At 45.8% G+C, this 11,564-nt stretch overlaps 1 protein-coding gene across 3 annotated transcripts; it reads left to right on the top strand.

Moving 5' to 3' along the window:
• Positions 1-4,079: 4,079 nt before the first annotated feature.
• On the top strand, positions 4,080-10,725 carry LOC127305244 (putative disease resistance protein RGA1). Of its 3 annotated transcripts, none has more exons than XM_051335644.2 (4): positions 4,080-4,468; positions 6,172-7,299; positions 7,772-8,255; positions 8,370-10,725. In XM_051335644.2, the coding sequence occupies exons 1-4, from the start codon at positions 4,184-4,186 to the stop codon at positions 10,094-10,096; spliced, it is 3,624 nt and encodes a 1,207-aa protein (XP_051191604.1). In that variant the 5' UTR covers positions 4,080-4,183; the 3' UTR covers positions 10,097-10,725. The 3 variants fall into 3 exon arrangements, with proteins under 3 accessions (XP_051191604.1, XP_051191605.1, XP_051191603.1); XM_051335645.2 differs by having other exon boundaries at positions 7,772-9,370; positions 9,475-9,610; XM_051335643.2 differs by having other exon boundaries at positions 4,081-4,468; positions 7,772-10,725.
• The last annotated feature ends 839 nt before the right edge of the window (positions 10,726-11,564 follow it).

Below are 11,564 nucleotides of genomic sequence, written 5' to 3'. Positions count from 1 at the left end.
TTAATGGAGGCATGAACCCACTATCGAGCATAAATACTCCCTCTTGGAGTTACTAGCAAAAACTTGGCCAGAGCCTCTACTAACAACGGAGAGCATGCAAGATCATAAACAACACATAGATTGATAATCAACATAACATAGTATTCTCTATTCATCGGATCCCAACAAACACACATGTAGCATTACAGATAGATGATCTTGATCATGATAGGCAGCTCACAAGATCAGACAATGATAGCACAATGGGGAGAAGACAACCATCTAGCTACTGCTATGGACCCATAGTCCAGGGGTGAACTACTCACACATCAATCCGGAGGCGACCATGGCGGTGTAGAGTCCTCCGGGAGATGATTCCCCTCTCTGGCAGGGTGCCGGAGGTGATCTCCAGAATCCCCCGAGATGGGATTGGCGGCGGCGTCTCAGTATGTTTTCTCATATCGTGGCTCTCGGTACTGGGGGTTTCGCGACGAAGGCTATTTGTAGGCGGAAGGGTAGGTCAGGGGGCCGCCCGAGTGGCCCACACCACAGGACGGCGCGGCCAGGGCCTGGGCCGCGCCGCCTGGTGGTGTGGCCACCTCGTGGCCCCACTTCGTTGACTCTTCGGTCTTCTGGAAGCTTCGTCCAAAAATAGGACCCTGGGCGTTGATTTCGTCCAATTCCGAGAATATTTCCTTACTAGGATTTCTGAAACCAAAAACAGCAGAAAACATCAACTGGCTCTTCGGCATCTCGTTAATAGGTTAGTGCCGGAAAATGCATAATAATGACATATAATGTGTATAAAACATGTGAGTATCATCATAAAAGTAGCATGGAACATAAGAAATTATAGATACGTTTGAGACGTATCAACGTCTACTGTGATGCCTCCAAGATTGGTCTTGGATGTGTGTTGATGCAAGAAGGCAAGGTGATATTATACCTGTCAAGGCAACTGAAGCAACATGAGCAAAACTATCCTACCCATGACTTGGAGTTAGCCGCCGTAGTCTTAGCCTTGAAAGTATGGCGTCATTACCTCATGGGTAATCGATGCGAGATCTACTCGGATCACAAGAGCCTGAAGTATATTTTCACCCAGAAAGAGCTGAATATGAGGCAGAGAAGATGGATTGAGTTGATCAAGGATTATGACATGGAAATTCACTATCACCCCGGCAAGACCAATGTGGTAGCAGATGCCCTGAGTAGACAGCCAAGTCAGCTGAACTCCATGATCGCAGTAGAACAGCCTAGTTTGTATCAAGAGTTTGAACAGTTTAGACTAGAGCTAGTTAGTGAAGGATTCCTAGCAAGCATTGAACTTCAGCCCACTTTGATGAGTCAGATCAAGGAAGCCCAGAAGGGAAATGCTAGCATTGATGGAATCAAGAGTCAAATAGCTGCAGGAAAGGCACCGGGATTTACCGAAGATGAAGGAGTTCTCTGGTACAACGGACGCCTATGCGTGCCGTCAGATTCAGAGTTGAAACAAGTCATCTTGAAGGAAGACCATGACACCCTATACTCCATTCATCCCGGAGGAACCAAGATGTACCAAGACTTGAAGGAACAATTTTGGTGGCATGGAATGAAGAGAGAAATCGGAAGCTACATCGCCAAGTGTGATATCTGTCAGAGAGTCAAGGCAGAACATCAGCGACCCGCATGATTACTGCAGCCATTACTGATTCCTGAATGGAAGTGGGATTCTGTAGGAATGGACTTCATCACCGGATTGCCCAAATCAAGTAGAGGAAATGATTCTATTTGGGTAGTGGTGGATAGATTATGAAGAGGAGCAACAGTATCAGGATGACGGACAGCAGGACACCTACGATAACTAGGATCATCTTCTAACGTCAAGCGTTGCCTGTGTGGATTAGATGGACTTCTACTTCGCTTCCACTATGTGTTGTGTTTATTGATCATTAGATCAACTATTATTGTAAGGGTGGATCATGTCATCTATTGTTGTAAGATGACTATGGTTTGTAATGAATGATGACTCTATGATATCAACTGTTATGTCTCGCAAAAACAATCTTCCTGGGATTACGATGTATCGCATAATAGGCATCTGGACTTAAAAATCCGGGTGTTGACACCAGCTCGCTGAGGATCTCGCGCCGCCGTAGTTGGTCGAGGACTATTTTGTCTTGGAGCACTCTTGGGTTGCGGTGTACTTGATCCTTGTATTGTTGTCCCCATGATTCCAACTTCTGCCATGGCCATGTTATACAATGCTTCCCTGGGACCTCCCGCTGGTGGTTTGGATGCTAACATGAAAGCATGTGTCGCCAGATATCCTGCTTCGGCGTTTTTGGGATGATGTGCCCTCTTGTGTCTATTGACATAAAGGACATGTCGATGTTTTGGATCAGGTTCTCTCTTTCATACTCAGGTATGTTTGCCAGTCGAGATCTTCCTCTTGCATGGGCGTCTTTATGATTGTCTCCCGACATTCCTGATTGTCGGCTTAGTTCCGCCCTACGCGCACTTGACGCAGAAGCTACGGCTTTCCTTGCTTCGAGTACTCTTCTCTGTGTTTCTAACTCTCGTCCGGCGCGAGCGAGTTTATATTTGTATGCTTGCAGTACTTCTGGTGTAGCCGTGGTAGTCATTGGCTCCGTGCCATCTATAGCCCTCTGAGCTCTATCCCAAGCTGCTTGCGACAGTTGTACCTTCTCTCGCGGTGTGGGGCCGACGTATTTGGGGCCTGTTCCGCGCGTGAGATCTGCAAGGTCGATGTATGGGTTGCCCAAGTCATCGAAATCTTCCGCCGCTTCGTCCTCTTGTCGGCTTGATTCCCCGATTGCGTAGACTTGATGGTATATTGCAGTTGTGTTTTCATCATTTTCAGGATCGGTGACACCGTCGTAACGATCGGCAAAGACCTCCCGAATAGAAGTACATATGTCGATGAAGTCGAAGTTGTCGACGCTCTCCGAGTTGCTGCTCAGATCGGAGCCCGTGAACGACCGAAAGACATGCCGCCGAGCAGATCGGCGAGTTCTCCACCGATGGCGGGCTTGATGAAGCTTGGCGGCGAAACCTCCTCATCGCCTGACTCGATTGATGATGATGATGATTTTGAGAAATCGGAATCGGCCGCTAACGATCCCGAAAAAATTGGTGCCGCTAGGCGATGCGATCCTTCTTTCCCGACACGGAAGTGGAAACTCTCGAACGTCATCTCCATCGACTCCTCCAGATCGGCATATGCATGCAAACGGGCGGGAGGGCGAGGAACAAAATCGACGAGATCAGGTTTGGCATGTTTACCTCCATCCATCACGTTTCTTGTTGTCGACGATGTTGATGATGCCATCGAGATCACCTCCTCGTAGCCTCTAATTCCCACAAACGGCGCCAATTAACAAGGGATTAACTTGTCAATGTGTGCATATTGTAGACTTGGGTTTTCGTAGAAAGTAGAGGGCAAGTAGATCTCGAAGGTTAAGCCGAAAAAGGTGCTCGACTATGAAAAACTAGGGTTATGTTGACACTGGATTCGATCCTTTCTTTCACCCCCGTCTCCCCTTTATATAGGAAGTGGAGCCGAGGCTTTCCGTGTCGTACAAGTTACAAACTCCGGGAGACTATCGAAGTCCTTCCCGTACAATTACATGACTCTTTATTCCTAATCTAGCTTTATCTTCCATATCGGTATTTACTGGGCTTCCGAACCTTGAAAGCTTCAGGTCGTAGGCCTCCAAATATCCTCGGGTACCTTATTCGGCAGGCCCATTGAGTATGCCTATGTCACCGTGGGTGATGCCTATGTTCATCGATCTAACGCAGAACGATAGCGACAACCGGTAGGATAGTCAGACCAATGGTTTGAAGGTAGAGGTGTTCGAAATGCGTCGGGCTGCTAGAAATGTCCTAACACTAACACTGCAAAATAACAGAGGCGCCCCATTCCATGCATCAAAAATCAGGCAAGCAAACGCTTCCAATATATGGCCTGTCTTCAGAAATTGGTGATTCTGTTCAGCCACGCATGTTTTATGTGGCCTCTGTTACTTCTCAGTACTGTTTGGCTGTGGGTGGCTGGTACTTCAAGTCACTGACACATGGACCCCGCATAGCCAAGGTCAACCCAGCACCAAATTCCCTTTTCTCTTCTACTCCTACGCTGCTGCTGTCCCCGTAAGACCCACCCAAACCAGGAGCGTACCACCCACTCGCAGCAGCAATGGCCGCAGCCGTCGTCGTCGGGGGCATGGTCGCCTCGGGTGTCATCAAGGTGGTGATCAAAGAGATCGGTTCTGCCATTAAAGGCAAGTTCAAGCTGCACAAGAACTTGAGGAAGGATATGGAGAAGATGAAGATAACACTTGAGTCGGTGGAAGCCGTACTCAGCGAGGCCGAAAGGCGTTCTATCACGGACAAACCTACGCGCCTGTGGCTGAAGCGGCTCAAGGACGCCTTGTATGAGATCTCAGACATGCTTGATGACTTCGAAGCTGACAGCAACCTGGTATGAACTACATCTTATGCTACAGTATATATATGCCGCACTGATGGAACTTTCATCTCTTTGTTTGCGAAAAATATGGAACTTTTGTGGCTCGGTATAACTTCGCTCCCGGCTCGGCGGCCATGCTCCATAAAAGACGGCGGAGCCACTGGGGAATCGATCTCCATGTATACTGCATAAAATAAATAGGAAATCATGGGGGATAAGATGAGGCGTTTGGAATCGAAAAAGCATGCCTGGAAACAGCTTTGTCGCCGGCCATGTCTTCACTGCCTTGTTCTGGATTTTGCCTGAATTTCATGCATCTAATTCCAGGCGAAAAGAAAGCAAAAAAAAAAAAAAATCAAACCCTTGTCTTCGAGTCCTGATATACATATAGATCAACCTGAGAATGGTTGGGGGGCTCAACTGTATCCAAAGTTTCAAACTGAAACCATTTGACAGGCAAACCAAACCAAACTGACCCACCGAATTGTGCACCCAAACCAAACAAACAAGGAACACGTGATATCTCCACCTGTAGTCCTGTACCAAAGTAGACTGAAGGCAAGAACCGTGGTTTCAGCTTGTGGTTTGACCGTTTGAGATCAGTTACCCACTGTCCCACTCGTGCACCCGAAAGCTCTCAATTACTAGCTGAGCAGGGCCTAACCCACTTCGTCCTCCTTGCTCAGCATGCTTAGTGGCTCATCAAATAGCGCAAGCTCGCCGAGAATTAAGCGGGAGGGCGGTGGTACCATCGTAGTGGCGCCGAAGAGCGAGGTCGAGAGGTAGTGCCTGTTCAGATTCGTCAGGAAACTGCAGCGTGCTGGCGCTGGTACCGTCAACGAGCGGACGAGTTAAAGCTGACAGTACCATTGTACCAGCCTTTTAAAATCGATACATGCAAACCTGGCACTACTAATTCATACACGGCACATCATGCAAGGAGGACCTCATCGTCGCCGCGGATGGCACTGAAATGAACTGAGTGGAGGAACTCGTTCCCGCGCATTAAGCCCTGTCCTCGCTGAGCTCGATCGTGCACCCACTCTCCACCTGATGCAGCAGCGCAGCGCCGACCGCCTCCCTCCGGCAGTACCAGCTCCACCAGGCTGCCACCGATCGATCAGACCACCGTCCCAGCAATGCATTTTGCGCAGGGCCGATGCGACAGCCTTGTCTGCGGTTCCCCTCACTGCGATCCTCACCCACCCGCACCGGCTCCTGAGACTGGCCATGGATCAGACTCGAGTCCGGCTCCCCAAAGCTGAGGAAGAGAAGCAAAGACGACACATCCGAGTTGCTTCCGCCGACAATGGCGAAGGGTTGGCCGGGTGGCCTTTTCTTCGCTTCGCTGGTGTAGGACGCCAGGAGGCAGGAACTCTCCTTCGTGCGAGGAACCAATATAACAAGCTGGTTCTACACCATGGTTTTTATCTGTTGGGAACCAAATTTCTTAGACCCACACCTAACTGTTTCCACCATAAACCCAAACCAAACCCATCTGTTAACTTGCTTGGCCTATATCAACGTGAACCAATTAAACCCATATCAAGAAACCAACCCATTAAACCCGGTTAAATGCATGTATTTGCCACCATATACAAGTTCTAGTAGGAAACCCAGGCTAAAAGCTAACAGTCATTTGTTTAACCATAAAACTGTATTTGGTTTGCTTGTCTTCTGTGGTACTGACATATCAAGTTATATCTTTTGTGCAGTTGGAAGGTGTCGTCAAGAAGTTTAAGATGCCAAGTAAGATGAAAGAGATGCAGCAGAGGCTACAGAAGATATCAGAAGACCACACGAAATATAGTGTTCCGGCAGATGCTCGCAACGACAAGCAGCCCGTTCATGATATCCGGGAAACACTAGCAGATGCAGAAGAAACAGATCCCATTGGGAGGACTGATGACAAACAGAAGATCATGGGTCGTCTATCTAAGGGCATCCCTGCAAAGACCACCTTCCTTTCCATATGGGGCTTTGGAGGCATCGGAAAGACCACCTTGGCAAGATTGGTTTACAAGGATCCCCAGTTCGAAGAGTACTCTAAGGTGTGGGTCTATGTGTCCCAGAAACTTGACTTGAAAAAAATTGGAAATTCTGTAATATCACAATTATCAGAAAAGGAAGAGCATAGCAAGATAGACGAGCTGAAGATCATTCATGATCGTCTTGGAAAGCTACTTGCTGGTAATAAGAAGATTCTGATCATTTTGGATGACCTGTGGGAGAGGCGTACTTCTGAACTTGAAAAATTGAAGGTTATGCTAAAGCAGGCTGAGGGGAGCAAGGTGATGGTTGTGGTAACCACACGTGAAGAAAGCATAGCAGAAGAAATTGGTAGTGTTGATCCATACTGCTTAGCTCCTTTGACATATGAAATGTGCTGGGATATTATTAAACAAAAATGCAACTTTGAAGCTCATCCTTGCAAAGAGCGTTTGGAGACAATTGGAAAGGAAATTGCAAAAAAGTGTGGAGGTGTGCCTTTAGCTGCTCAATCACTTGGACACATGTTAAAATCGAAGCCATATGATGTGTGGGATTCAGTCAGGTCCAATCATATCTGGAATCTACCTCATGCCAGAAATACATCGTCTACACATGAAGTTCTTGCATCCTTGTTGTTGAGCTACAACTTCATAGATAATCCATCCTTGAAGTTATGCTTTGCTTATTGTGCAATCTTTCCAAAAGGCTACAATATAATTAAACATGATCTAATTCATCAATGGATTGCTCTTGGATTCATGGAGCCATATAATGATATATTATCTACCTGGCAACTCGGTGAGAGTTATGTTAGGCAGCTACTGGAGATGTCATTTCTTCAACACTACAAGGTGAGTTAACTAATCCATACATCCACAAGAAACTGTCGCATTATTTTAATCTATGTATTGCACTACAACTCACATATGACGTGGATTTATTTATGGAGATGTTAAGAATTTTTTTGGAAACAGTTATATGATGTATGGTTGAACAACCACTTTGCTACTTCTGTTTTCAAATGACCGATGTTTAAAAAATGTACATGTTGCATAGACTCTCTGATCATTTTTTAACTGAAGAACTCCACACCCCCTAGACATTTGCTCTTTGGATTTCTTGAACTCCTCACCTTTAAAACCAGTTATTCAACCCTCTACCCCTCACGCCTAGTATTTGCAACCCTTTCAAATAACTTTCTAAACGTTTTCAATGGTTCATTAACAACCAACATGTCTTTTAACCGTGAATCTGTGCAAGCTGCTGTGTGGATCTATTTTTCAAGTTTCAAAATTCTTACTCGGTCCAATTAATCATGTGCAGACCGTTGCCGAACGTTCCTACGCAAGGGAAGATGCTACATTATTCACCATGCATGACCTGGTGCATGACCTCGCAAGATCAGTTATGGCTGACGAATTTTACTTGAAGGGGCCCAACTGCCGCTATGCATATCTTACAGATTGTACCAAGCCATTGAAGTCATCAGCTACTTCACCTGCAAAGATAAAGGCGCTGCATATTGTGGACCATCCTGATGGTAGATTGAAAGAAAATCAGTTCCATGCTAATGCATATTCACAAGCTAGGCACCTCCATGTCTTAATCTTAGATGTAAGCCCGTACTCTTTAAGGGTGTTGCCAGATTCTATTGGTAAGCTTAAGCAGTTGAGGTATCTTAGTGTTCCACATATCAATGGTGGAACGGATCTGAGGTGTATCGCCCAACTCACAAAATTGAATTATCTCAACCTTTGTGGCTCTACACATCTCTTGGGATTGCCTGAGTCAATTAGTGAAATGAAAGGTCTGATGCATCTTGACTTATCGCATTGCCGAAATCTAAAAAAACTGCCATTGTCATTTGGCACACTAAGAGAGCTGGTATATCTGGACTTATCACACTGTGGTGGTGTTTTAGGAATAACGGAAGCTTTGGGTGGCCTTACCAAGCTCCAGCATTTGGAATTATCGGAGTGTGAAAATCTGAGAGGGCTACCAGAAGTCATCAGCAGTCTCACTGAACTCCGGTATTTGAATCTAACAAGATGCGTGCATTATATCTTTGACCGCTCATCAGCAAATCAAACAGAAAGTTTCATTCATTGTATATGCACACTTCCCAATATGCAGCAGCTGGACTTGTCTCACAATGAATATCATCTTAGAATACCAGGAAGTGCCCAGCGCCTCAGGAAGCTGGACCTCCGTGGGTGCAATAACGTTAGTGGGCTTCCAAAATATGCGGCTAAAATGAATGGAATCATCGCGGAGCAGCTGCACCGTTTACCACTTTTTTCTGTATATGCATATGGCACTGAATGTTGGAGCAACCTATACTTGCTTGAGCCTACAAATCCTGACAGGCTGCATATCGAGATGCTTGAAAATGTGCAGTGCACAGAAGAGGCAAACAGTATAAATCTCAGTAAAAAACAGAAAATTAGAAAATTGACATTAGAGTGGACCAGCGATGCTAACAGATGTGTGGAAGACATGGAGTTGCTGAGGGAGCTAGTGCCACCAACCAGTTTAATGGAGTTTATGATAGATGGTTACAGTAGTATAGATTTTCCGGGGTGGCTCATGAATATTAGCAATTACCTCCCTAATCTTGGCAGAATAGTGATGTGGGATTTGCCCAAGTGCACCCATCTACCACCCCTTGCCCAACTACCAAACCTCCGAGTGCTTACTCTGAAGGGGATGGAAAACCTGGAAGAATGGAACACAACAGACTCTACTTCGAGTGGGCCTATGTTCCCTTCGCTTCAAAAAGTGAAAATATGCTATTGCCCTAAGTTGAGGATAAAACCACAACTTCCTAGAGCTGCATCTTGGAAAATAAGCGGAAGTGGTAATTTGCTCACGTCATGGGGGGAGATCGCAGCACACATTGGTGCTTCCTCATCTTCTTCTCCAGTATGTACTCATCTGTTAGTTCAGTACACTGATGTGCCTATGTTACAGTGGAGTTTGCTTCACCAACTACCTGCCCTATGTCATCTGAGAATCGAATTTTGCAGTGATTTGACGATCTCACCACAGCTCACCCGGGCCCTCTACTCCCTCAAATCACTGAAATTGGCATTCCAGGAAGGACCCATGGAATGGGTAGGCGAGCTCAAGTCTCTTCAGCATCTGGAAATACAGTACTACTGGAAGCTACAGGAATTATCCGATAACCTGAGACAACTCACACAACTACAATCATTAACTCTGGAAGAATGTAGTAGTTTGACATCACTGCCTCTATGGTTAGGAGAACTTGCCTCTCTCAAGGAACTTACGGTCAGGAGCTGCAATGCCATTATGATTCTGCCAGAGAGTCTCACCAGTCTCCAAGAGTTAACTCTCTATGATTGCGATGAAATCATGACTGTGCCTGAGAGTCTCACAAGTCTCCAACGGTTATCTATTAATAAGTGTCCAAAACTAGAGCAGTGGTGTGAAGAGAACTACAGCCGCTGGAATATATGTGAAGACTACTGTGCATCCCCAGATCTCCAGGAAAATGACGAGGAGAGATACGACGCCCTAGAACTTGTTCGGACCCTCTCCGCTCCTCCAGTGCTCTCCCAGAGCGAATTTTTACCAGATTGGACCACATGCTCCAGTGTAATGATGGAAAGGACCAGCTCATGGTGAAATTGGAAAATGTACCATGGTGGCAAGGTAGCCAAGTGCCACGTGACACATGCCACCGTGGACCCAGGCGGCAAGCCCTGCCGCCATTATCCCAGTCGGCACGTTGGCGAGAGTTGACAGCTGCTAACAGCGACGGGGCCGAGTGGGCCTGCCACCTCCCACCGCTTGAGCATGCGGCCACGGTCTTATCTATTCCTTTTTTGTCATGAGGATACATCAATGCAGGAGCGTGGAGTGGAGAGGATCCGAACAGGTTCCTATTACCTGATGCAATCTCCTTAGAAGCGATGCTGTTGGATTATGATCTGCCTTTCTGTTTGCTGCAATATTTTTCATTTTTCACTATCTCATGTTTCCGCTTCCGGGTATTACTATACTTTCTCTTGGTGCCTTGGGTGTGTTGTATCCTGCTTACTTGCAAGACAAGGTGTGAGCTAATCGCTTCACCAACTCAGGTTTTCTCTATTAAATGTGAAAGCTTGAACCGGGAGCACCGACTGTCTATTCCTAGTTTCAACAAACAGCATTTACTGTCATCTGTTTCTTGCCACTGATAAGTGATAAGTTGTGGCCAAGCATTCAAGATATATATCAGTCGCCAATGCACTGATTGCAGTTGTTATCCTGAACCCAATGTCTGAAAAGTTGTAAGGTTTCAGCTTCTATGCTATCCCGAACTCAATGTCTCACAAGTGGAGGTTTCAGCATCCCTTCGTCACCAATACTGTCGGTACGAAGAAACACATGGACTGAAGGAAGCACGTGCGTTGGTACTATCGTTACTAAGTTAGAAACACCATGTAGTTGCGCCAGAAACCACAGATGGAGCCCGCGCTACATGGTGGCCTTTTTTGAAAAATCGAAAATGGCATTTGTAATTTTAAAAAAAATCGGAAACATAATTCTTGGTGCAGACATTGTTGACCACAGCCACTGTGAAAAATCTCGATTCAAAAATCGTTGTATTCTACGCTACACAAAAATGACAAGTTTTCATTTTTTTCAAATTGTGTACTGTTCATCACACCCAGCTCCACACATTTGTCATTTTTGCTGAGACAAAAATACAACGAATTTCTGACTGATATTTTGTACACTAGTAGACTTCATTATTATCTACATCAAGAATTGCTGTCCCGATTTTTTTGAAAACTTCGAAATGCTGTTTTCGAATTTTTCTAAAAATAAGCTACATGTAGCCCGGGAGCCATTAGGCCACTCTCGTAGTTGCGCTAGCAACATTAACTGATCCAGCCCTAATGGACCTGACGAATTAAGCATTGCATCCGAGATGGCGATGTTGTTACATTGATCATTAGATGTACTCTATGTCACCTCGCCCCGTAAAAAAACTGATTTCTAGTAGTAAAAAGTTTTCATGACTAAAAAAATCTATTATATCTGTTGGGCGACATTCTATCTAGCAGTCTGTCTTCCTATTCTGGCCTATGTGGTCCATTAGCCTAAG

Source organism: Lolium perenne, chromosome 6 (assembly GCF_019359855.2).
Source record: "Lolium perenne isolate Kyuss_39 chromosome 6, Kyuss_2.0, whole genome shotgun sequence".
NCBI classification, from domain to species: domain Eukaryota; kingdom Viridiplantae; phylum Streptophyta; class Magnoliopsida; order Poales; family Poaceae; genus Lolium; species Lolium perenne.
The sequence above is the reverse complement of the archived record's forward strand: the minus strand, read 5'-3'. Positions and strand labels throughout refer to the sequence as shown.

What these genes read in the sequence shown, in the direction of transcription:
- LOC127305244 (XM_051335643.2), top strand. Translation starts at nt 4,184, where the DNA reads ATGGCCGCAGCCGTCGTCGTCGGGGGCATGGTCGCCTCGGGTGTCATC. An exon ending in TCGAAGCTGACAGCAACCTG is followed by an intron (nt 4,469 to 6,171) that starts GTATGAACTACA and finishes TCTTTTGTGCAG; the next exon opens with TTGGAAGGTGTCGTCAAGAA. An exon ending in CATTTCTTCAACACTACAAG is followed by an intron (nt 7,300 to 7,771) that starts GTGAGTTAACTA and finishes AATCATGTGCAG; the next exon opens with ACCGTTGCCGAACGTTCCTA.